At 40.6% G+C, this 26698-nt stretch overlaps 1 protein-coding gene across 3 annotated transcripts in view; it reads right to left on the reverse strand.

Moving 5' to 3' along the window:
• Window positions 1-5162: 5162 nt before the first annotated feature.
• Window positions 5163-26698, reverse strand: part of slc25a13 (solute carrier family 25 member 13) — a 70805-nt gene continuing 49269 nt past the window's right edge. For all 3 annotated transcript variants that reach the window (XM_012964183.3, NM_001114497.1, XM_031903169.1), the window contains 5 exon segments: window positions 22977-23117; window positions 16435-16573; window positions 8592-8750; window positions 8423-8513; window positions 5163-7708 (listed from right to left, as the gene is read on the reverse strand). In XM_012964183.3, the coding sequence (XP_012819637.1) occupies window positions 7519-7708; window positions 8423-8513; window positions 8592-8750; window positions 16435-16573; window positions 22977-23117 (720 nt within the window). In that variant the 3' untranslated portion in view covers window positions 5163-7518.

The following is a 26698-nucleotide window of genomic DNA, read 5'->3' on the forward strand; positions in this document are numbered from 1 at the left end:
TGGCTAAGGTGTTTTTGTGTTCCAAATCAGAACCCCCCTGAATGATGGTTTATAGTAGATACTTGGAAGAATGGGACAAGGTCTGGAGGTAATTAACTCTTCAACTTACTATTCTAAACTGTGTTACTCTGAATGGCTAACCACCACATCGACCTGACATTTGGGCTTAGGTAGAAAAGGTTCATAAACACTATCTGACCTGCCAGATATAAATGTATTATTATTTACACAGACATACCTGATTGGTCAGCTTTTGCTGCAGGGACCAGTTGCCCACCCCTGCTTAGGCTCATGGAGTAACCCAACCCCTCCCTCACTCTGTTCCACTGTAAAGTAATAGATACTGAGACAAAGTTTTTCTGCTCTTCATAGAATCTGTGCAACACCCACTATGGAAAGCAGAGGGACTTCAAGTCCCAAAATCCAGCAGTTTCCAATGGAACAGGGCGAGGTTGGGTTACTCTGTGAGCCTAAAGGCTGTGACACATGGGGAGATTAGTCGCCGGGCGACTAATCTCCCCGAAATACCATCCCACTGGCTAGAATGTAATTGCTGGTGGGATGGTATATGCGGCGCCGCAATTTGACAAAGTCGCGGAAGTTGACTTGAGATGAAACTTCTGCGATTTCGGCAAGTTGCGGCGCCACGTATGCCATCCCACCGGCAACTTACATTCTAGTTTTTCAGGGAGATTAGTCCCCCACGACATGTGTGTCACAGCCCTAAAGGGATGTTGGGAATGATGTTGGGAATGATGTTAGAGTAACATGGTCTTCTTTCAATCTGTGTCTATGTCTGTGTAAATAGAGATTACATTTCTTTTTACCCCAATAAACTGTGCATCCCAGTAGGTATGTAGTGAAAGCAAATCTATTATTTTAGGACATGGTCTATTGATTAATTCACACAATCATGTACAAAAGCAACTAAAATGCATTAACTATTACCTGTGATTTTGAGGGGGGTATTTTTGCAGTCACTAGCATATTTAACAAGAAGCTTGATGCATTAATCGCAAATACAGAAAGATGCAGAAAACCAAGTTATTTACAAATTAATCACATGAGTTTTCAATGAGTCTATAAAATGTTGACTGTATAAATATACTGAAATAAAAACAAAAAATCGCAAATAAACTTTTTTGAATGCTTAGATCCAAAGTCTTCCATTTGAATTTTTGAGATTTTAAACTTTAATAAATCTCAAAAATGTGAACTAAAAACTCTAATATATTCAAGATGGCACTTTTTTCTGCAATTTAATAAATCAACCCCCAAATATCACACAATTGATATCCTTCCCAATCCTCATTTGCGCTATAATAACTGGCGTTGGCCTTGCTGACCATTTGCCATTATCTTCCCTCTGCTGTTTGTCTTAATGAGCCCCAGGCCTCCTGTGTAGTAAAGTCTCAGGACTACCAGGGTTTTGGGTTTTGTTGATCATGGTATAAAGGTTTAGGACTAGTGATGAGTGAATGAGTTTCACTTCACTGAAAATTTTGCAAAACGGCAAAAGATTTGTGTAATGCGGCTATTGAACAACTTTTTTAATGCCTGGCAAAAAAATGTGCTCATCGCTATTTAGGCCTAAATATCATGGGATTCAGCCAAATCCCCCAGCTAAGAGCTGCCTGTTATTGTAAATACAAGTGCAGGAAAGACAACTCTCCTTGTATCGCCAGCCTTACAGAATGGGTGCGTCTGTCTCCGATCAGCCAGCGTACAGTATATGGTTCTTGCAGACACATTTATTTATAAAAATATTTAATTAGTTTGTTGGACAAAATGGAATAGAGATTAAACAAATCCAGATCATTCAAAACGCTCCCAACACAAACAGAGAGTTATGACAAAGAGGAAACAAAGATATATACATGGTAATTGCTTTTATGATTGAATGGCACTTTCCCCCCATAATCCTGCTTAAGTCCTTGTATAACAGAGAGATGGTGTCATGTAATTCCTCCAGATCTTCTCTTTCATTTACCTCCTCTACTGCCCACCTTAGCGTCTTCCATTATCTCTACACCTTGTTTCTAATTTCTCCTTTTCCCAATGGACGGAGGTACGAGGGGGCCATAATGGGAAGTACAAAGTGCAGGCATATGGCAGTTCCCACAGCAAATAATCAGCGCTGGCAATGTGTAACTTGAGTGGCCTGTTCTGCAGGCAACTATGCAAAATATACGCCAAAGCCACAAAAATGTAGATGGAAATCCTTAGATTATACTGTGTTCCTGCATCTGAGATGACTGTTCCAAGCATATGCAGCAACAAACCATGTAATATGTACCCAGGGCCCAAGCACAGAACACGGCAGTTTATTAATCACCATGGGCAGCACTTTAATCTTGCTCTCTCAAGCACAAATATCTTAGATCTTCCTAAACTACAACCAACCCCACGAAGGACCTACAGTTCCACAGCAGCTTGAATGAGGCTGCACAACCTTGCCATAAAGTCAAATGACACTTTGGGAGACGTCTGCCTCTTATACAAGATGTCAACCCCAATTATTCTGAAACGGATGGCAAAATTATTATACAAACAAATGCCGGAGGCCCCTGCAACGAACATAACCTCATATTCAGTTATTGGAATAAACACTTTGGTTTTTAAGATGGAGTTGTCCAGAAACAAAATCATTTCTATCCAATGATTTTAAAACAAATATTTATCCCTAGTTTTCTTTTAAATCCTCTACCCAGTGTTTGTGTGGATTCGGCAGCAGTTGACTCCATATTGGCTCTGTCTAATGCCTCAAAACACATGGCTAAATGAGGGACTATACAGTATAGCAGAGCCATATTAAATCTATTTGAAGTAGATATGATTATGTGCAGATGTGGTTTCCCTCCCTAAATTGGGGAATGCCGGAGACTTCAGATGTGGTATTTCACATGGTTACTTAACATTATGAATGGACGGTCTATAGGAACATCACTGCTCTTTATTTATTGCGGTCTGCTGTATGGTACATATTTATTTAAAATAATTAAAATAAACGAGTCTAACGCATGAATCTAACGAGAGTTGCCTTATCTCTAAGCTGTTGCAAAGACTGCCTAATACTCTAAGAAGCAATTACAATAGCTTGTTTGTACAAGATCTACAAGTTTTATGGAGCAGGGCTTTAAATACCCATTACTCGTAAGCATTCGAGCCGTATTTCTCCAAAACTTTGGGTACAGATGATTTCATGGAAGGTTACATTAGCAGTCTGAAAATAGATTGTGGTCCCAGAATGACACCGGGGAGACCCATAAAACATAATAAAAAATACCTAACAGATTTGAAGTTTCCTTCTCCGGATAAAGTACAGCGACGGCTGCATAGTTCCTGCTCGAACACAAAAAAGCCCAGTTCTTATCCCACAGTCGAGGAACTCGACAAACTCAAGCGCCTGAGTGTGTGCAGAGGAGATAGTTAAAGCGCAAAAACATATATTTTATGTCTAACCAATCAAATAAGAGAAACTTTTGTCAGCCTACTTGCCCAGGAACATGTAAATTACATGGACTGCTTTGGCTTTTTAAAGGATTTTTTTACCCCCACTTAAGGCCTCATTGCTTAACATTTTATATGTGAACAAATCAACTCACACCCACTCTCAAAGATTGCACCGTGCCACCACTTTGATGCGAGTAGGAGGGCATTATATTGCATTTATTAAAGATCATCCAACAGACGTCAGTTTGATGTAATTCTGGGAGCAAGCTGTATGCTATGCCCTGCATACACCCAACCAGCCTAGAATGAATCCTGCGCTTCAATAAAAATCTGTATTTCCTGCATTGTTCATGTTTCTATATGTATATCTATATATGACAGGACATACAATCTATGACTATTTCACAGACTGACTTTGCAAGGAGAGATATTAGGAAAACTTGGAAGAAAAATGTCTGACTATACCAAGGGAAGCAAAGTATGTTGAGAAGTTGGACTCTTGAATGCCACTGGTTACTCTGAAATATTTCTGGGTAAAGAAAAGTGTGGGTAATTTAAAATAGAGGGGAGAATATTGTTCCTTTATAAACAGAAGACATAGAACAAAAGCTTCTGCAGTGACTAGAGATGTCCTATAATAGAGATCGTATACACAGAGGAGGTCACTTATTAAGGTCTCTTTCTGATTCTGAATAATAAGATAAAATATCATTCTGAAGGGCTGAGATGGAAATTGAATTTGTTCTTGAGAAAAAAAGTCAGAGATATTTATTAGATTTTCTGCAACATGTAAATATACATCAGATTTGTTCTTGAGGCCGACACCTTATAGCCTTGGTGAGTCTTTTCTGCTCTGCAGAGACACTTAGGGGCACATTTACTAATCCACGAATCCGAATCCCGAATGGGGAAAAAATAGGATTGGAAACGAAAATTTTGCGACTTTTTCATCGCCGTCACAACTTTATCGTATTTTGCGCAACTTTTTCGGCGCCATCGCGATTTTTTCGGATTGCACAATTGTAAACAGCGGAAAAACCAATCTGTTTTTTTCGCGACAGCGGCGAAAAAGTCGCAGAAAATATATGATAAAGACGTAACAGCGACGAAAAAATCGCGGGACGTATGAAAAAGTTACGACGGTGACGAAAAAGTCGCAAAAATACAGATCATTACGAAAAAACGTGTTCGGACGCTTTCGGTCCGTTCGTGCATTAGTAGATCTGCCCCTTAGGATTTGCTGAGAGCATTGGATGTTTGAAATGGAATCATTTTTTAATGGAGCATCGGACAATCACACTATTTACTGTCTCTAAATGCCCAAAAAGAACAACACGAACACAAGCAATTCAAGCAGTGAGTAGCGCTATGGGCAGCAAGAGGGTACAATACACACTGCCAGTTGCAGACTCCCTATATGTAAAGGCTTTTACAGCACTTATTTGCTAAGTTACTGGCCTTTAGGGAGAACTGGTAAAACTGACTCCATCTCTGTGCCAAAATATCTGACATTGCTTGTGTCACATCAGCCGCCTGTCATTCAGAAGCAGCACTGGATTCTCATTAAGGGCAGTTTATATATCAGCTTTACCATAGGACATCCCACAATTATCCAGTAGATGCTCTGGTCATATATAAACACATGTAGCCGAGTGTATGGACCACCAATATTATCTGCAGCTCTACAGCATAAATCAATCCACAGCACATTTCTTTCTAGAAGTCAATTTAATGGGATTTACATGATCAGTGAGCAAAAAATATAAATATCGGTCTGATTCAAAACACTTAGTAAGGCAGCTATGAATACAGTACATGGAATTCCTATTTAATTTCCAAAACAGCAAATAAAACTAGTGCTTAATTTAAACACTGATTATTTCAAACGTCAGCCTCAAAATGGAAAGCAATTTATTGCAAGTTGTTCACTGTTGTGCCCCAATTGCCTTTCAGTGCAGACCTCTGCCACACTCATTGGAGCAATGCCCATAGTTCCTGAGCTGAGCCATAACAAGGACCACTCTCTAATAAAGTGCTGGTCTAGTTGATATGGGAAACAACACCCACTATTCTGAGGTGGCTGAAGGAACAGTGTTATGGCATCTGTTGGCATGGGATTCCTTAAAGCACGGTGAGAAAGCAATTTGGTATGAAGCTTTCAACCTAAAGAATTTGGTGACTGAAGTAAATATTATATTTCATGTGTAGTTTATAACAAACATCCATCAAATCTGCTTTGGAAATATTGTGCGTAGAAGTTTTAATTTTATATGAAATCCCAACATACAGTGAACGCCCAGGCTAGAAAGAGAGAGGGCTTCCTTACTAAAGGTCTGTCATGAAGAGTTTGATAGATGAGCAGGTAACATTGTTAGACGCCAACAGGCATACAAAGAATTCATTTAATTACAGTTGATTTTGTCCCTTAATTGGCTGCCGCTGTTGTGCTGCTATTGAGTTATTTTAGCAATGGCAGAGGACAACCTTTATTAACTTTTGTTATGATAAAGCAAAGTACCGAAGTCTTTCTTGATGAGGATTAAGGGTAAATATTAGACAAGGGTCTCCTTGTAAAGTCAGTGCTAGAGGCAGATCATGGGATGTAGCTGAAGACCATCTTGGTGGCCACCACACTTTTATTAGCTGCTTGCAAGATGCAAACAGCCACTTGTTTATGTAACAGACTAGCTTGTTATTTCAAGAACTTATATCTGTCATAGTGGGGACTATGAGTAAATATGAGGCAAAGGGCTTCTGTAAAGCCACCAATAGAGGCGGACAACAGGATGTAGCTGAAGACTATCTTGCTGGCTACCACCATTTTATTAGCTACTTGCAAGAAGCAAACAGCCACTTGCTCATGTGACAATCTAGCTTGTAATGTCAAGTACTTGTGTTTATCATGGGAAGGACTATGAGTAAATATGAGGCAAGGTGCTCTCTGTGAAGGCACCGCTACAGGCAGACAATGGGATGTAGCTGAAGACCATCTTGATGGCCACCACTCTCTGCTGCTTGCAAGATGCAAACAGCCACTTGCTCATGTGACAATCTAACTTGTAATTTCGAGTACTTATGTCTAACATGGGGAGGACTATGGATAAATCTGAAGCTAGAGGCTCTCTACAAAGCCACCGCTAGAACAGGCAACAGGATGTAGTTGAAGAACATCTCTCATTAGCTGCTTGCAAGATGCCACTTGCTCATGTGATAATCTAACTTGTAATTTAATTTCCCACAAGTCAGACAGAGCACCAGAACAATAGCTGCTGGCAAGTTCCTGCCCACTAGCTTCAGTGTAACAGCTGATATTTGCTCGAGCACTTGGACCCTCATGGAGATACCTGGACCACTTCCTTATTGTGGCGAATTTATGGGAAACTTACACATATAACTAAAAGCCTGAAATTGAATTTATATCTTAAGGACACAAAGCTCCTAAAAAAAGAATTATCAAAAGATTTTCTACACCTTGATAGAATACAAGATAAATAAATTCCTCTTGTGAACACCCTCTACTCAAGGTTTCAACTATGTTCAGTAAGTGAGGAGATTGGTATTTCATTGGCTGCTGCTACAGAGTGAATGCAGTTCTAAATATATGGTTTTAGCAAGAAATAAGGGAAAAATTGTTTCATGTAGAGAAGCAGAATTTGTATTTTAAACTCACAGATCACTCGCTGCTGCATAGTTGAGCCAACCACTAAGCACATCCAACCAAGCAGCGTGTGTGACATTGAACCTATATCATTTCAGAACTTAGAATAGGAAGTGTGGTCTCCACTGGGTTATAAAAACTGACCTATAGTCGCAAATCCTTTGTTTTATTACATTCCAAGTGCATTCAATAAGTTTTGGGGGTCCCTGACTGAGGAAGTTACGACATCGCTCTGACACAATCAGGAATTACACTAATGATTACACACATATAAAATATATGGATGCCATAAAATCTCAAACACATTCTAGAATAAAAGATGTAATCTAAGAGTGAATTAGAAGACTGAAATGTTGTAACATCCATTAAATGACTGAGTTGAGTTTCACTGGGCCGCAGATTTCTTCTTAAGGGTTTGTAGCAATGACCGTTGCTGAGGTAGGTGGTGATGACTTGAATTTGGGGAGATAGAGTCCGAATTTGCTTTCAATTCCTGCAAATGTGGCAACTGCTAATCTATATCCACCCACATGATCGGGATTGGGAGCCGGCAGAGTGATTCGAGATTTGGGAACTGGTTCTGCCCCAGTGGGCTTCCTGTAATGGAATAAACAATGCACTGAAGATCACAGATAAACAACAACAAGAATGGAAGGGGGGGAAGGGGTGAACTACAATCAGGTTCAGGATACAGTTTGGTATCTGGCTCGGGTCAGAATTTTGTAGAGCATCTGGTAGCCAGCCAAATCCAGAAAGTATGGACTCACAACATCTCAACCTTCAACATCTTGACGAATAACGCAATATGGCAGGCTAAGGTTGACAAAATGTGGACAGATGAAGGAAAAAAATGGCAATTATGCCTTTCCCTGCTGTGGCATAAACACAAAGGCGCTAAATTGGAGATTCCTGGCATTTTCCCCATCAGTTTATGTTACATTTTCTTTACATTCTGATAAAATATGTGAACGAATTGGCTAATTTATCAAGCATTTCCTCCTTTTCCTAATGTAATTTTTCATCAAGGGTTTGCCAGCCAAAGGATTCCATAGTTCTATGGGGTGTCAACTTACAAAGCAGTGTAGAAATCAATCTGCTTGCTTGTTTGTAAAGCCGCTGAAAGTTTCGGGGGCTGCACCCTAGAAATGTAAAAGGGGCGTGGGCTCCCCCTGCAGCCTTTCTGCAAACTGACCCTACCCAAAGGCTGGGAACAAGGCTTTTTTTTTTGAATTGCAACACACAATTTGCTATTACAGTGCATATACATAACACATAAGGAAGTGTCAGGAAATATGAAAGCCGAATACTTACTTGCCACCAAAATCAACATAAAACCATCGCTGCAGCAATTCGTACGTCACCAGAGTCACGCCAAACTGTGGGGAGGATCTAAACACACGAGCTTGAAAAATAATGGAAAGTCATTAGTTCATTTTGTAAGATGAGCTAATGGCAATAAGGGCATAGGGAACATTCTTACCTCCAGCCCCTTTCCATAAAGCTCTGTGTCCCTCCTCTTTAAGAATTTTCCTAAAGCAGTCTATGACGCCGGTGTACGTGGTCTGTCCTGCGCGGGCAGCGACCTGCAGCCTTGTCTTTATAACATCAGCAGGGGTCACCAAAGATGCAGCTGGCATACCTGTTAAAAGGTAATAAACTGTTGTCTAATTTCACACAAATACAAGTGGTTTAATTAATAAAAGCCTGTAATTAAAAAAAACATCATTAGAACATGAGAAATGGTTAATCCCACGTGCGTATCCCTTACACTTGAAACTTTTTGGTAGAATTCATTGTATCTGTTGGAAGATCTAGTTTGGATTTCCTCTTGCAACCTTTGGTTGGACAATATTGGTGGCATTCAGCCATACTTCCAAGAACATCCAGAACAGAACAGCTTTTCATCGCAAATGTCACCCTAATTGACATCAAGCTTACAGGTATATCTAGGAAGGAAAATGGCTATCCTCAACAAAACTTACCCTATCTGGTGTTCAGGCTGAGCTTTCAGATGTATCCAAGAGAGCCATTGGTCATTCTCATTAAGTTTCGCCCTAACTGATCTGTAAACTGGGCTTTCAGGTGTATCTAGCGCAGCAAATAGGGTTCTTCCCAAATTTCACTCACACTAATCTGCAAAGTGGACTGGGTATCTAGAAAAGCAAATTGCCCAAATCTTGCCTTAACTGGCCATTAAGATGAGCCCCTAGCCACTGCTGGGAGGGGGCAGCCCCACATTACTATAATGCCACAGCTAAATATAAAATACAATAGATCACAGACATCAAACTCTTGGATCTAAACACATTACTGCAGTTTAACTCAAAAGCAAAAATCACATACAAATATACATATATGGCAGCTTATGGTGGAGACAATGTAAGCCATAACATATGGAGTAGCCATCCACTATGGGCTAGTTAAAGAAAATAAAAGGAGAATATCGCTATTCATATTCAGAAAATATTTTCCCCTTTAAATGTACAAAAAAACCGAACTGTACTTTAGAAATCACAAACATGTTTCCTGATTAAGTTCAGATTTCTGGAGGTGAAAGCTATTCTGCCTTTGTTTTTTTCACGCCTCTCTGTGGCTCCTGGCAGGGAACACACAAAGAGCTGAAAAAGCACACTCTTCAGCCTCACCACTACTGCCGCCGCCACTTACCCACAGGCGCGCGCATACAGGGGCCATTGCCACCACCTTAAATAACCCGGCTTCCTTGTACAGAAACAGCGCTGTGCAAAATCAGCAAACCAGAGAGCTAGGGTTTCAGGAAGCCTTTCATCTCTACCAGCGCATTTGCTCTGCAACCTTCTACATCCCCACTCACAATTCTGGTTGATGATTTCAATTTACAATGGCAAAAAGAAAAAAAAACAACATGTACATGGGCAAATATATATTCAGTTTCACATTCAAATTATAAAGGAAATAAATAACACATGTCCGAGCGTGTTTGGGAATTGCCATGCACCAACTGTTCTAGAGGCATCATCTCAATGTCATGACAGACTGGTGGCTTTATATTGGTGCCGATACACATAACGTTGTTTATGTAGACAAATGAATAAAGATGATAATTCCACACTTGGGACTGTATTTTGGTAAAAAGGACTACTGCAAATAACTGGGCCAACCTCTCCCTGAAACTTCATATGATGAGATCTTATGAGCAGAACCCTCTAGTCCTCTGGTTTCTTTCTGTTCCACTTGTTGGTTTATGTACTGCAAGTCCCTTGTTTGTAGTATTAGAGTAGTGCCCTGCATGTTGGGCTAAATAAATAAATGATACTGGTACAAGGTACAAGGCCTGGCTAAGTATGAGTCCCTTTCCCCTGGGCACATCATCAGATCAGTGGAAATTGATAATAAGCAATTGAAGCCACAATAGAAGAACTGCTTTACAATAAAAGGGCATATTGGATGTTTATAAATGGATGCTTGCTGCAGAGACCATTTACATCTGTAGCCAAACCACATGCATCCTTAAGCTGCATCATGCAGCAATTTCTTCAACAAGAACACCTCCAATTTTTAGGGGACTTTTATTTTGTCCAGTGGTGAGATTTAGTTCCACTCCCTGGTCAAACCAGTGTAGCCAACAGCAAGTCTGAGGTCACCGCAAGAAAATGACTAAATATGATAGGTGCCAACTTCACTGTTTGAGGGAGCCATGCCACTGAGTGAATGAGCCGCCCAACAGCATGTAGCCAGTGTGTGTTTGTATTGAGGCAATGAGGAAGGAACTCAACCAAGGGTGATGAGACCCCATAAGTTGGTTTAGGACTTCAGTGCATTCCTATAAATACATTTTTGTAGGCCATTTAGCCTAACCTTAAGGCAGAGTAAATGTCCATCCTTTTCTTCCAGGCTTCATACACTGATATTCAACAACCAATGCAACATAAGACTCACTGCACAGTTGTTCTTAGGGGTTTTCTAAAACAGAGACAGCTACACTTATAGACTCCGTATCCTTTCTGGTCAAACACTTGCCCCCCCCCCATACCCTGGTGCCTGAGTGAGTATGTGTAGTCAGGATAAAGCTTCATTTTGTATCATCCACAAATGATTCTGTATATATCAGGAAAGCTAAAACAATAATCCATGGCTTCACATATAATTTGTGTTTGGTTTCTTTTAATTTAATTTATTCCCTTTGGTACATTTCACTGTATAACAGAGGGGCAAAGGGAGAAAAACCGAGCGAGAGAGAGAGGGGTGTGCTTGGAAGACACTGTATTTTAAGTTTTATTAGTTTTCAGTTCTGAATTTGCGCCAAACCAAATTGGCGAGGAGTAAAGGTTTAAATGTGTGTGTGCTGCGCGGTACAGTGGCTCCACAGGACGTATGGCCAAACCAGCTTGGTCTGGCGTACCGAAGGCAACTCATTTCAAAGGCCCTGTGGAAAGCTTATATAAGGAGATACAATGCACATACGATTTCACAGTAAGACTTAAAGAAAAAATAGAGAATGTTTGTAGAACGTGGTTTCAAAGAAAAGAAAATGTCCACATTAAACCTTATGTCCCTAAATTATCCTGTTAAGGAATATTTTTGCTGTAGCCTAGAATAAGCTAAGTAGCAGACAAGCATGTCCATGAACTGGAACCACTCATTCAAATAAACAACTGAAATGGGCACTAACAGTTTATTCATTAACGATAAAGAATCAACATATATTTTGTTCTACGATACAATGTGTGTGCCAGCCAGACAAATGCCTGAGTATATACCATCATTTATAGCGAATAGTAAAATATATGAAAGAAGAATTCCACGAAAACACTGGTTTGGCTGCTTTACCAACACAAGCTGCTGCTTTCTGTTTTAAGGGCTGGGTTGTTAAAAAAAAGGTTTTCATTACCCAATGGATTCAATATCGGGTAAAACGGCACTTATAATCAGGAGTGTAACATTACTGGCTAAGTCATACTCAATAAGGTCATAAATCTTCATGGGTGAAAACCAGGTGTGGGGGGTATTCACTAGAATTAAAAGATAGAACTTTAATACTGACTTTTGTTGCACGTGAACATATAGGGTGTATTTATTAGCATTGGAAACAAACATCACAGGTGATTTTGCCCATAGTAACCAATAAGATCTTTGATTTTGTCTTTTAACTTGTAGGTGACTTCAATCCTAAATACTGATTGGTTGCTATGGGAAATATAACCGGTAACTACCTTGGGTACAAGGAAGTTTTAAATAATCTTGTAATAACTTTGTTTTGTGATTTTTTTTTTATATTGGTTATTCATTAAATAGGTGCATTGGGTCTTTTGTCCAGTGTTGAATCCTCAAGCTCACTGGCTGAGAAACGCACCAATCAAAGAAAGAGGGGAACTCTGGGAAAGGAACACACAGCTCAGAATCTCACTTGGACATAGGTGTTACTATTGTACATGTATGGGACCTGTTATCTAAAATGCTTGTGTCCTTGGGATTTCTGGATAACAAGTCTTTCTAAAATTTAAACCTCGATATCTTAAGTCATTAAAAAACTCCTATAATTTGTAACTTTCTTGATAATGGGTTTCCGGAAAATGGATCCCATACCTGTAATAGAGGGGAAATGAATTCATGTATAACAAGAGTTTTGTACCCTTGCCATGAAGGGCCTCTTGGAAATTCTTAGTGACATTTACATGCTTATAGTGTGTTTATACTCCATTATACTCAGCTCTTGTATATATCTGCCAGTGCATTTATATTTGTTTTGGCTTTATATACCTTTAAGGCTTCATATATAATCATTTCCAGAAACCCTGCCCTTTAAACTGCACATGGGCCATCATGAAATATTTTAAGAGGACCCAAAAAGACGTGACAAAGTCAAATAACTGCAGAAATATGAATGCATAGGAGGAAAAAGCACCCAGTGCTGCTGTAAATAAAGCAGCTTTCTATAGTTTCATATTTCAGTGGCTCCGGATTAGGCGGGCTCCTAAATAGCACTTAGGTTTCTAAAGAGCCTTGAAGTTCCCAAAGACAATCCCGTGTCAGTCTGCTTGACATTCACGGCGCATATTATATTACAGTAGAAAGAAAAATAGAAACGTTCCCTTTCTAGCTTTAAAAGTATTGTTCCATATCTGGAGATGTGTATGGCGGCGATCACGCGGCCCAATGTAGATTCATAGCATTGTCGATGTGCAGCCCGACATAAATGGAACTATAAAGACTGCCTCTGTGACTGAACTTCAAAAGGGAATTATCTCGGTCTGCCATCACATCAGCGGCTTGAAAGAAAACGACTGAATCTCAGAAATTGTTTGGCTTGTAAATGTATGCTTACATTTCATGCCTGCACACAAGCCCCCATGTTAAAGGGTTGTTTTGTTCCAATAAAACAGGTTGGAAATAGACAAGGCTAAAGGCATTTGTATCTGATCAGACTTCCACACAAAAAAGGGGAGAAACATTCTTGAATGCTTAGGCCATACCAGCATTTAACCCTGTGAGCCCTCCCCCAATCAATGGGCGTGCACGGGTCGGATTCAACAAGAATGGATGGGGCAAAAATCTAAGAAAGTTAATGAAAACGCACACCTTGTATAAGCGCTGGGGGGGAACACGTACAATATGTTACAATGTCTGCTCTTGAGTGATTGGGCAGGATGCATTTTTTAGCAAAGACTGCTTGGCTCCTGGGTTCTGTCCAACTGATCAGTATCTAACTACACATATTCATTCATAAAAGTCCCAGTTAAAATTCAAGATGAGGACTGAAGAACAAGGGGCAATTAATGTAGATTTAGTGAGCTAGTGGAGAACCATAACTGCACGCTCATTCTGCACTACATGCTCAGAGAAACTCACCCAGCATGCACCCCAGGAACCTCAGGGCTAACAATTCAGTCTCTGCGAGATGTCGACTCAATGCTTATTATTTCACCCATTTGCAATGAATAATTAAATCAACAGGTATGATCTTGGTAGCACAGAGGGACTTTCATTGAGCAAAAAGTTTATTTGAGCAACACAATTATAAATGCCATCTCAAAATGTGTTTAATGAACTTTTATAAATGGTTTATGCAACCAAATAAACATTAATTATACTTGATGCTGTAATGATGGGAAAGTTATGAATTCCCTAACAAATTAGGTGGACAAACTAGTTTGGGTACAGGAAAGATAAGAGGCCATTATATGGTAGATATTAGTACAATAATACAACACATTGAATACCTAAACTGTATTCATCAGGTCCAAACTGGGATATAAACTGGGCCCAAGTACAAAGAGGCCCAAACCCTCCACCAGCCCAATAAATAGTGACTGTCTGTAGCATCTTATAGCAGCCCCCCTGGCATTTGCCAGAATCTACAAATTGTCGGCCAGGGTCTGGTACTCATTTGATCCATTAGACCTGGAAAACCATATTCTGATGACAGCTTTACACACATGCCAGATTGGGTCAGTGCCCCCTTTTACAGGTTTTGCCTGACTGAACGAGAGGTTAATTAGCCAATTGATAGTTGCAGTTCAGTACAGTCAGAAATCACTTGAACTGCGTGAAAACCTATACTCCAAGGGCAATTTGTCAGGCCAAGACATAATGGGGGTGATTGGTCTTTAAATGACGTTCCACCTTACATGAATGTAATATATGCTCTAATAAATCTGAACATAAACCTGAGCTAAGAATCCAAAGCTATGAAAATGAAAGTATATATATGAGGTATATTTCCAATTGGGGGGCAGTACATCTAAATGAAGTTCAGTGTATGACCTGAAACATATGGAGAGCTGCATCCTCACTTGCTCTAGTTCTCCCATTTGTGTGGCTGAGTAGGTGTGACCCTAAAGGTGGCCATACACGGGCTGCAGATATCCGTCCCTTAGACCGGGCCGATTGACATCTGACTGACTGCATCGGCCCCGAAAAGATGGACACCTACACCCGTCATTCTAATTTGACGTTTTGGCCCCAAGCCCAAATGACTGAATAAGCCCGATATCACCCAGAGAAGATCTGCTTGCTTGGCGACCTCACCAAGTGAGCAGATCTTAGCATGTATGGCCACCTAAGGAACTCAGCTGGAAATCACTAAAACTGCATGCTAAACCTTGTAAAACATATCAGCATTACACACACGTTTTGTTTATCTAGTAGTGTGGCTTAGCTGTACTGACTCCCTGAGGCTGGCTGTTGCTTGGATCACACAGTGAATTTCATCTCTACAAGGCACCAGTTAGGTTTGTTGAGATGGGAATAGAAGACCTTGAATGGTCTACACAGAGCCCAGACCTCAATCAATTGCTGACTGTGAGACAGACCTGATCCTCAACATAGGTGCTCAACCTGACTAATTCTCTTGAGGCTGAATGGAAGCAACCCCGCCAACAGTGATCCAAAATCGAGTGAAAAGCCCTCCAGAGGCAGCAGCAAACAAAGGACCAATATCATATTAATACCCTTGGTATTGGGAATGAGATGCTGGACAGGCAGGATACTCTTGGCAATTTAGTGTATAATGTATCTCTGCATTAGAGGGCACGTAAAGTCTATTTCACTGAGATGTTCCAAAATGTTAGGCACCCCCCTGCCAGTGAAATAGATCTCTATTTTCCAGTGGAAAAAACTGAACCATTTTACTTACCTTTCTACCAGTGTCCCAGGCTTCCCCAGTGTGAATTCCTGTGGAATATACCTGAGATTTTACTGTACTGCACATGTGCAGAAGTCCAAGTACCAAGGGAACTAAGAGCTGATGTAAGGGAGATGATGGCGTGGTGCCAGCCCAGGGATAAAGCTTAGATATCTATTTCATATGGTGGGTGCATAATATTATGGCCTCCCCCCAGTGAAACGGACTTCACACGTCCTTTAAACAAGAAATCTGTACTTTTTATTACGTATTTTCACTTAATTTATTTTGCAAGTGATATCTGGAACACCTTATAAATTTACAGGCACATGAACTTGTACTGTCAAAATTAAATGGGACGCATTCCCTTATCGATAAAAGGTCAAGCTTAGTACCCATGCTCTCATTTCATGAGAGGTGAGGAGATGGTGCTCCCCCTGGCACACATGTTGGTGTGTGAAAATGAAAATTCTTGTTTGCATGGTTTTACAGGGATTATCCTACCAATGTTTTACACTGATCAGCTAACAACAAATGTTCATGTTAGTAGCTATGTCAGGATGATGAGAGTTGCAGTTCTACTAATGCTCAAGGGCCAAAGCTGAACTGGCTTGTTAGAATAAGAGAAATATTGGATAGAGAGGACAAAGAAAAAGAGAAGCAATATGAAATATGAATATTGGCATACACTGCATACATGCTCTGTAACACAATGACTTACCAGCTATGGCTCCAGCCAAGAGAAGATAACCTGGGCTAACTCTGCCATCTTCATTAGCAAACGAGGCTTTCATGTGGGCATAGCAAGGGAAATAGATAGCCGAGAAGGGGATGTCTCGGAGGAAGCACGCCTTAGCACCCTGGGTTTAAGACATGAAATGAGAAGCCGGTGTCAGCTTGAAGTACAAAAGAAGAAAACCGCCGCGCAAGCTGCCTGCAAACGGCAGCCACATAATCCCTGGCACAGGATAGGCACAACTAGTGCAAGTGTGAATGTGCCACTTCCCACAGGTGCGCAGCTTATAAACCCCAGCTAAACAATAACTGGCACTCGGCACCCACTCTCTCACATGGCACTGAAGGGATAATCACCCATAATGCCAGCCTGCCCTCGCATGAACTGTAACATAAAACCGGCCGGGATACAGGAATAATTGGGAAGCGGCTCGCTTCAATGAAGAGAAGAGTTCCCGCGTCCTGCTCAGGCTCGGCTGCTGTCAATACAATAAGCCTGAAAGGAGCTTAACATGCACGGATCCCTTCTTGCACTATTGGCCCTAATATTATATATTAGATCTACATGTTAGGCAATGCTATATATATTGTCTTACTGTACATATTCACCTCTTACTGTGCTCCTGTACAATGGAGCTTGCCATCCAGCAAAGGAATCAAACTCCCTAGGTTTCTTTTTCTACATTCTGGAAAAAGCTAAACTATTTCCATAGGTTAGAAGTATGGTTTGTCTTTGTGCCATTCCCACATGCCTTCTGCTAAAATGCAGCTATATATCTCACCTAAAATATTTATTGAAAATCATGCAAATTATTCATGAAAACATGGGAACTTTCCCAGATAATGTTCCCTTGAAATCAAGAATTGGTTACCTAGGCTTTAATTATTTCCATGCCAATAGCAGCACTTTGATCTATGCCACACTGCCACATACACAAACATGCAGCACAGACTGAAGAGCCAACTCAGTCCTGGCGGCTATGGCCATTTTATGCAGGCACTGCCGATTCTGGGCCTCATTTTTAAAGCACGGGCATGATGACATTTTTGTACTTTGCTGCCTGCCCCATGGGTGGCACACACTTATGAGTAGGGCTCTGTGCTCCAGATTAGAGTGCCTTCCCAAAGCCTACATTTGGCAGTGCAGGCACGTAGGCACTCTCTTGCACATTTCCTGAGCTACATGTCATTCACATGCAATTGGTGCAACGCCGGCCCAGACTGGCAATCTGTGGGTTGTAGCAAATGCCAGAGGGGCCGCTGTAAGATGCCACAGCCAGGCACAATTTATTGGGCTGTTGGGCCTCTGTGTACTTGAAATGCCAGGGCCTATTTTGAATCCAAGTCCAGACCTGGGTGCAGGTTCCTTACCACCGGAATGTAAATGAATTCTGTTTGCAAATGCTAGCCAGTAATGGCAATGGGCTTGTGTTTATCACCACAAACTAGTTAAAAACACTAATTTTTAAGTCAGTCATGGCGACCAAGCTCACACTCTTTTGGCCTGGGGTCAGAGATTTGCACCCACCAGTGTTTTTAACGTACTTGTTCTTCAACTGTTAAGGCCAATTGCACACTGATGGGATGTGCCTTGGCACAGTACAGAGAACCTGAGGTGCAGCCCAGTGTGCCATTGGCCTAAAGCCACGGTATTCTAAGAAGTAGATCTATTATCTTCTGTGCAGATGTGGGCCCTACAACCCTAATGAAACCAAAATGACAGGCCCCAAGGTCTACATAGGAGGTTATTAATATAAATTATATTACAGCTTCTGAAGCAAAAGTACAATTGGGTAACAGTACATTGTATTTATATACAAAGCCTTCTCATTTTTAGATTTATCTGTATATCTTGGGTATGGGTATTTGTTCTCCTTATTGTTTAACACAGTATAACTTCCTACACTGTATGAGTAAATGGTGATGTTAAAGGTACAGTAAGGCCCAACTAGCAATGCTGTAAAGAGACATTGATTTGATAAATAATGCAGGGCCTATCAAGTAACAGAATAGAAATCATATATTTGAGAGATGCTTAATGCATAGTAAAAGCCAAATATTCATTATAGTGAATTTAGAACAATTCACCAAGAAGGAACAGCTTTATTTGATACTAGAGTTAAATTCATATGTGCAACCAGTGTGGCAGCTCACACTCCTGTGAATCACAATAAATAAGCAGATAAATAATACCCACCAAGATCGTTTTACAGAGCATTTATAGAAAAAAAAAAATAGATTAATATTTTAAAATAAGAAAAAATTTAAACTCTATTTGCAAAAAGGTGCACCCAATAACTATTTCCATTACATATTTATCGGCCAAAGGGCTTGTGAAATAGAAAGTTGCCAGCACAGAATCCCTCAAGCCAAAAAATGTTTTGACCCCTGAATTCATTTATGGATGTAAGTGGGCTCCAAGGGAAAACCAGCAGTCAATGGACAGGCATGGATCAGGCCTGGGGGGCATCTGCCTTTGGCTAAGGATCAGGAATGAAGTCAGCTAAAGCATCTCCCATCATCCCAGGTACATTCACAGGGAGCAGGTTATAATACAGGGCTCGTTTATTTCCAGGTTAATTGTCCGCAGCAAGTCCAGGCCAATTAGGGAGGCTTAGGGAGATTGGCTGCAGTATCTTACACTGCAAAAACAACATTTATTTTAACTTTCACGCCTTTCTGATGTGGACAGCTCGTCCGGAGTCAAAGGGGCTCTCATCAATTGCCTTCCTTTGCTCCGATCCTTTCCTGAAAGCTCCTTCTGGCAGCTCATAAGGAGACCTGCCAAGCATAAAATTAGTGGGCTGATATTATATGGGGGATATTCATGGATATGCAAGTAAGTAAACATGGGCAAGAAATAGCACAAAGCTAAAACTGTTGCATATGGATGGACAGAAAGTATATTTAAACCAGTAACTAGTTACTAGGGTTACAGAGCTGAGCAACCCCACATAAATCATAATTCGGGAAAATCACAACAGCAAAATGTTTCAGTGGATGCTAAATGTTAACAGTAAGTAAATATATAAATTTATAATCAGGCCCAGATTTGTGGCGAGGCCCCAAACGCCCAGGCCTAGGGTGGCACATATTTAGGGGCGGCATTGCATCCAGGCAAACCTGAACCCCAGCGCGTCCTGTGCCCAGGGCTCCGCATATGTGATCCTGAGGGGGGCGGGGGATGATGGCGGCCTCTGGGCGCCTGTGCAAGAATTCCGGTGTGGTTTATAATGCCCTAATGCATTTTCAGCAGCATTCTCCAAGTTGATGCCAGTTTCTAGCCAATTCGGGGCTCTTCTTTGATGTTTTAATGGTAGTTAAGGATTTTGATCAGTGATGTAATAATCTTCTCATTCTGATGACTGACTAGCACATTAGCACATTATTATGGTTACTAAGTACGTGGGAAATGAATGAGCATTGTTTGATAGGATACCCTATAAATATAGCATGACATCATGCACTGGGTAACTTACTAGTGATCCTTATATTAAGATTATGGGGCAGATTACTTATGGCTTTACCAGTGGTTACAACACATTTTTTTTTTTTATAAATACATTTCGGGGCAGATTTATCAAAATTAACAGAAATAAAAGTCACATCCTGGTGAGAATTACATTTTTCCATTCATTTTCAACTGGGAAAATAAATAAAGTTGTTAAAAGACAATTCTTCTATTGAATTTGATCTTTCGTCTGTATTTTTTTTTTTTTTTTTAATAAATACCAACTATTTGTGGTTCTTGAATATATTCACATATATATTTTTTTTTTTTGCAACATTTTTTCTCGAATCATGAAAAAAAAAAAAAAATATGCAAACTCGGATTTTGATCAATGGGCCACCTAATATATCTGCCCCTCCATCTTTATACACGTTTTCCTATGGCCATAAATATGGTACCTTTCTATACATAGATACGCACATATCGTATATACACACACACATATTATATACACATACATATATATAGTACATACACACAATGACGTGGGAACATGCACCATGTGACATATAACACACAATCCTATCCTGCATACAGTGAGGCCGGCAGCTGTTTGTGAGCTGCAGAAAACATGGTTGTACAAGGGGTCCCCAGAGGGCTAAAAGCTGAAATCTCATTATCTTATCATTTGGACAGAGAATCCCCACTTGCGGGGCAACTTGGGATAAACCTACCCACTTTCTTTCACATGCTAATTCTTGCTTATTCCAGCCCAACCTGCTAGGAAGGCTCTAAACAACTGTTCGTACAATAAGGGGAGAGTAATTATACTCACAAAGGCACCTCTGTGTCGGGTTGGGCACAAGGAGCCAGCAGGTCTGGGAGACGCAGGTTAAACCTCGTCTCCTGCAGTGAATGCACATTGTCTCGAGTAGGGGGGAAAATGCCAGACGGGGGGACCTTAAACTACAGAAGACAGAGGTGCACCTTGTCTGGGAGGGTTATTTAATGCTTCTGGCACCTGTACATGTTCCCACCCTCTCTTTTCCCCCCTTTTCTTCCTACCTTACAGGTTTAGAAATTGTTTGGCATCTGTGATTGTTATTTGGATCCTATAGCTGTAAACAATAGGCAGCAAGTCATTTCTTGATCCATTAATTTGAGTCAGTCTCGCCCCCCCCCCCCCCAGCACTTAAACTTATTAACCCTTCTCTGCCCAGCAATGTCAGTTACACACCAGTCACAAAGCACATTAGCGCATATACAATAACATTACCACTAGGCATCTGCAAGCTGTTCATACTTACTCCACTTATATAGGGAGAGCGGGCCCTAGGCTTCTAACAACCCAAGCCTAACTTCCTAATTAAGAAGCTGTGCTGCATCATCTACAGCCTTGTGCATTAAAGGGGACACTGACCTGAGCCTCTCTGGGAATAGGCCAATTAGCAGATGTAGTGACATGTCCAATTTTTCACACTGCCCTCAGAAATATTTTTATCCGACAGGATCTATAGACATTTTTTTTATTCCCATTAGTTTTCTTTGCATCAATTTAATATAACAGTGCCCATATGTTCCCTGTAGCCATAACTGTACACCATATAATAAGCTGGCCATACACGCACCAATAATATCGTACAAAACCTCGCAGAAGGCTGCCGATATCGGTCGACTCGCCGATCGGCCAGGTCAAAAGATTTTGATCGGGCGCAATAGAAGGCGCCTGAGCAAAATCTGCCATCAGGGCTGAATTGGCAGAAGGAGGTAGAAATCCTATTGTTTCTACCTCCTTATCTGCCGTTTCAGCCCTAAAAGTTAGTGGCGGGTCTGACGATCTTGGCAGATTGCCACGTGTGTGGCCACCTTTGGGCTGGACTAAATCTCTTATGATAACAGTGCAAAGGTGTATAAAACTTGCATATAGTACTATGTAACCGCTTCATTAAAGTGTTAATAGGCCAGTTTATTCACATTTTAAGATTAACCATCTAATTAAATTTCCCAGTCTCCTTCCTTTCCCTGACAAAAGCAGCAATCCTTTTTTTATGGCTAACATTCCAGCTATCTGTAGAACTATGCATTCTGTCACTGTGGTCACAGATCCTATCTGTAATCACTTGTTTTCATGCATTAACAGCAATTAAGATAAAGTTTAGAAAGGGAAAACAAACACTTTCAGATCAGCTTTGGTATATATACTGAATACATTTAAGCAAAAGGAAAGGCAAAATCACTGGGTGGGGGGGGGGGGAAATTGGGCACCCCCAGCTATATGACTTGCTTACCTGTTACTCTGATAGAGGGTGAGGAGACAACTATGGTGCTGTGCAAAGAGAGTTATACACCAGGCTGGTTTGTTTTCATAAGAGGAGAAGCACCAGCTGGGATAACAGGTGATTTAACCTTCTCTTGTCCTTTAAAGAGGATGCCCAACCAAAAACGGACTTGTTACATTCAGCAAGTGTACAACAATTAAGTTGTGCTCCAAGTCTGTTATCAGCTGGCTTCTGCTGCATAATTTCAGGAGTCAGACCCACAAGTGCAGAGAATATAAACATTCAGACTGATACTGCTTTCAATAGCAAAAACATTTGCAAATAACATTAATACCACTGAAAATATGTACTATATATATATATATATATATATATATAGGAACACTGGCATTTACATTTTCTTTCATTATGCAAATTTCGATAATGAGTGGAGATCAAACACCGTTTCACTTCTATGTAGTAGGCAGTCAGGTTTAAAATGGGAAACTGGGAGGGGATATCATTTTAGTGCAAGCAATATCAGTTACCTAGAAATAACACAAGAGGGCCGTAATGCACTTTACCTGCCACGTAACAGTAAATTCAGAGCAGGTAGGGATGGAAGACAATAGACTCTAAGCTAGTAATAGAGATAGCTTTGCATTGTACCATATTAACCCTGAAACGAAACACAAAGCAGCTGTGCTCACCTCTAATGGGTAGGAGTACCACACTAGCAATGCTTTCCTAAATTTCCCACACATATCATAGGTCTATATTCTATGCACACAGAATTCAGCACATTTGCCATAGCAATACCTTATAAAGGCCAAAAAAGCCTAAATCCCGCAGAACAGTTAGGGCGCTGACACGAGGGCCTGTAGTAATTTCTCCCGCCACCTGCAAGCGAATCTTCACAATCTCCAGGGGGTTGGTGAAAATGACTTGGGATCCTCCAGCCTGTAACAGAAGCAAGCATGCCATGGCGTCAGTCGGCAGAACAGGGAGCAGCAAACAATACAGGTTTAATAGGTGATAAAATACAGGTATGGGATCCATTATTCGGAAAACCCTGAATTAAGAGAAGGCCATCTCCCATAGACTCCATTTTAATCATATAATTCAGATTTTATTAAATGGATTTTTCCTCTGTAATAATAAAACAGTACCTTGTACTTGATCCCAACTAAGATATAATTAATACTGATTGGAGGGAAACCAATCCTATTGGGTTTATTGTTTAAATGTTTTTTTTAGTAGATTTAAGGTATGACGATCCAAATAATAAACATTACTTATACACAGTCGTTCCCAAGCAGTGCATGTATGGGTTAAACAACTTTGCCTTAGGACCACCTAATTTCTAAATGATTTATTGTTAATTCATAGAGAGGGAAGTGTGGGGGGAAAAAAATGATACGTTTCAACAGTTACAAAAAGAATAGAAGAATTCCACAAGTTTTAACCAGTATTTCCGTGTTGCAAAAAAAAAAAAAAAAAAAAAAAAAGAAAGCAATGTTTCATCTTCATACGTGTGGTATAAGTGCTTAGAAGTTCAGCCAAGCAGCATGAAAACATAAATGTACTTGAGTGACATTACAAAAGCAATTATGTTAGGAACCTGTCAGAGGTGTGACGGCTTTTTCATAAGCGTGCTGGTTGTGTACAGCAAGTTTGGTTGGAGTATCCAGGGTAATCTGAGAGCACCGTGAAACAGCCTTTTCAGTGGAATTCCAACTAGTTTTTGTTTTCTAGTAAAATAGTCACGGTAAAAAAAAAGCCAACCGTAGGGTTAAAAAAAAAAATTTGAAAAATCCCTTGTAGAACACACACATAAACGAATATAAACCCTACTGAAATAGAAGCTTGACCCAGGATTTCACCAAGACCAACACTGTACAGTCGGGCTCATTCTTTTGCCTATAGTCTGCTTAAGGCTTCAGCTGTAAAGCATTGCTCCCAGGCTGTTATTGCAGTGATTTCTATTATTGCCTCCCATTAATTTCTTGCTCTGTAATAATCTTAATATGTTTGCATTATGGAACGAGAGTCGGCTGCTATAGTGGTACAGTAAGCTTTGTAGCTCTTTGTGGATAACATCAGTAAGTTTCTATTCAACAGAACCCCTTGATTCTCCGACGATACTCTGTAAAGTTATAAAGGAAAAGTGATGACAATAATATAGAGTTTAAAACAGGTTGTTTCATTAGCTGTTACATTGTGGATACCTAGTTTTTTCATCAGAAGCTTGCCTAGCCTTCTGGGGCCCTGAATAAATAAGCAGCCCTATTTGTTTTTAGCACCAAGTGAATATCTGTAGTAATAAGTCAAATTAACAGGATTTTTTTTTTTTTTTAGAAAAAACACAGCAAGTCCAGTTGATTTAACTTATCACTACAGATATACCATGACCTGGATGAATGAGAAACACACCCCATGAATGGATGCAGTATAGCCATCAGTGGTTGCCCTGAAATGCAATTAAACAACATGAGTGCAATGAATAGGACCTTGTACTGAACATACTTTTTGCCTATTGTTTTCATTGCAAAAAAAAAAAAATGGTTTTAACCATTTGTTGAGCTAAGCAGGGAAACTTAAGCTACTCCATGTGTGATTCTTGTGAGGCAGATTCACAGAGCATAGATACTGTCCCTGTATAAGATTGATCATATGATTTGGAACGACCCCTAAGCTTAGCTTCTCAACAGTGTCCCAGAGCACACTGAGCACAATTCTAATGAAATCCAAGATGGGGAGCTCCTGTGACAACTGTAAAGGTCTGGATTATTACTGCTATAGAGCGGGTGCAAAAAGTTCTGTATACAGGGTCGGACTGGGCCGCCGGTGGGCCTCGGCGTCCCAGACCCGACCCTTGCGGCGCTCCCCCTGCCCGAACGCTCCTGCACCGACGCGTTATATTTATGCGCTCGGGGAAGGTCGTCGGGTGGGGGGCCCTGCGAGGGGTGTTGGGGGGGCCCTGCGAGGGGGGTTGGGAGGGCCCTGGAGGGGGGTACGCTATGGGCGTGGGCCCCGCTGACCCGGTCTGTATAAAACATGACATTTCTACCATATTCATTTTTAAGCATAAATTCTCCTTTAAATCCCAGTTCATACATGAAACTGACCTACATGTACCAATAAAACTGTGAGTGTTGAAATGTTAGAGAATTGAATCTACCGATGTGTAATGGCTGCCAGTACTGTTGTTCCTCTTTATTTCCTGATGTTCCAAAAGTTTGAGCTGTTGGCCTAAATGAGCAATATAATAGAAAGGTGGCCATATAACTTATGGCCCATTTGTAGGGTATTGATTTGTTCAGGCCACAGGCTGTTTAGTTGGATACTGATGAGTATACACCAATGTATGGCCAATGTTAGGCTAATGTGATGACTGAGCATTTTTCAGAATTTAAAGAAAAAAAATGGTGGTGTCTCATTAGCCATTGTGAATTACTTGAGTACGGCACCCCAATTTATCTGTGTCCTGAAGAAGCATATGGTGTGACATTACCTAGTCCTATAGCAGCCTCATGGATCCCTACTCACCAGTCTGTAAATGTTGGAAGGTATCGCTACTTACAGCTCAATAAAAACAGACCAATCGTGATCTGATTTACATGCAGCCAGTCATATCCAGTGTTACATTGTCTGAAATTTCCCTTTAGCATTCATGCAGCAATCATCCCAAAGTTGCATCGACTTTCTATGCTGTCAAAATTAGTCAACACAAGTCTTGTTAATTGCACCTTTATGTAGAATTCCAAAGGACACACATTGGCTCTCAGAAAACAATGATGCTATGATTGGTAGCTTTCTTCATAGAGAAGAGACTGCAGTTCAGTCAATGTCAGTGCAATGGCACCTTGTCCCTCTCACTTTTCCTAAAACATGTTCTTTGCTTAGAAGCAGCACTTTACTGGTGGTGAATGCAAAAACATGTTTTATGAATAAACAGGAAGCGCTAGTCTAGCGGTCAGAACCCGAGCCCTGAGGTACCCTGTGGCCATCTCAGTTACACATTTAGAAAATAATCATTTAGGACATAATGATAATATCGGTCTCTGCTCAGTGCAAACCAACCTTCTAATGTCACATTTTGTTTTTATTTTCTTCACTGACCCAACACATTTTCCACTGTCAAGTAATGTAATAAGAGCTATGAAAAAAAAAAAGCTCTTGGGTGAACATGAAGCCTGCATTAAAAAAGGAGGGCTCAAATTTACAAACAGAAAATTGCACAATGGAAAAGTGCACAAAATTAGCCATGCGTACTAATTCCCAGTAATTATGATGCAAGGTGAACTCCCCAGGGCTGCAGAAGTCAATTCCTTGTGACGCTTGAATGAAGAGCAAAGTGGAGCGGCTCATATGACACAAGGCCAAAGCTCCTGAGTTACGCCAATGGCTTGAAAAGCTTGGTTCAATCACATGCTCAGTGTAATGCAGAGAGGAGCACTAAAGGAATACATCATCATCTTCTTCAGCAGCAGCTTAAGACTGTCACATGGTTTGATACGTTACCCTTAACCATTTAGGTA

This window comes from Xenopus tropicalis, chromosome 6, assembly GCF_000004195.4.
Source record: "Xenopus tropicalis strain Nigerian chromosome 6, UCB_Xtro_10.0, whole genome shotgun sequence".
Taxonomy (NCBI): domain Eukaryota; kingdom Metazoa; phylum Chordata; class Amphibia; order Anura; family Pipidae; genus Xenopus; species Xenopus tropicalis.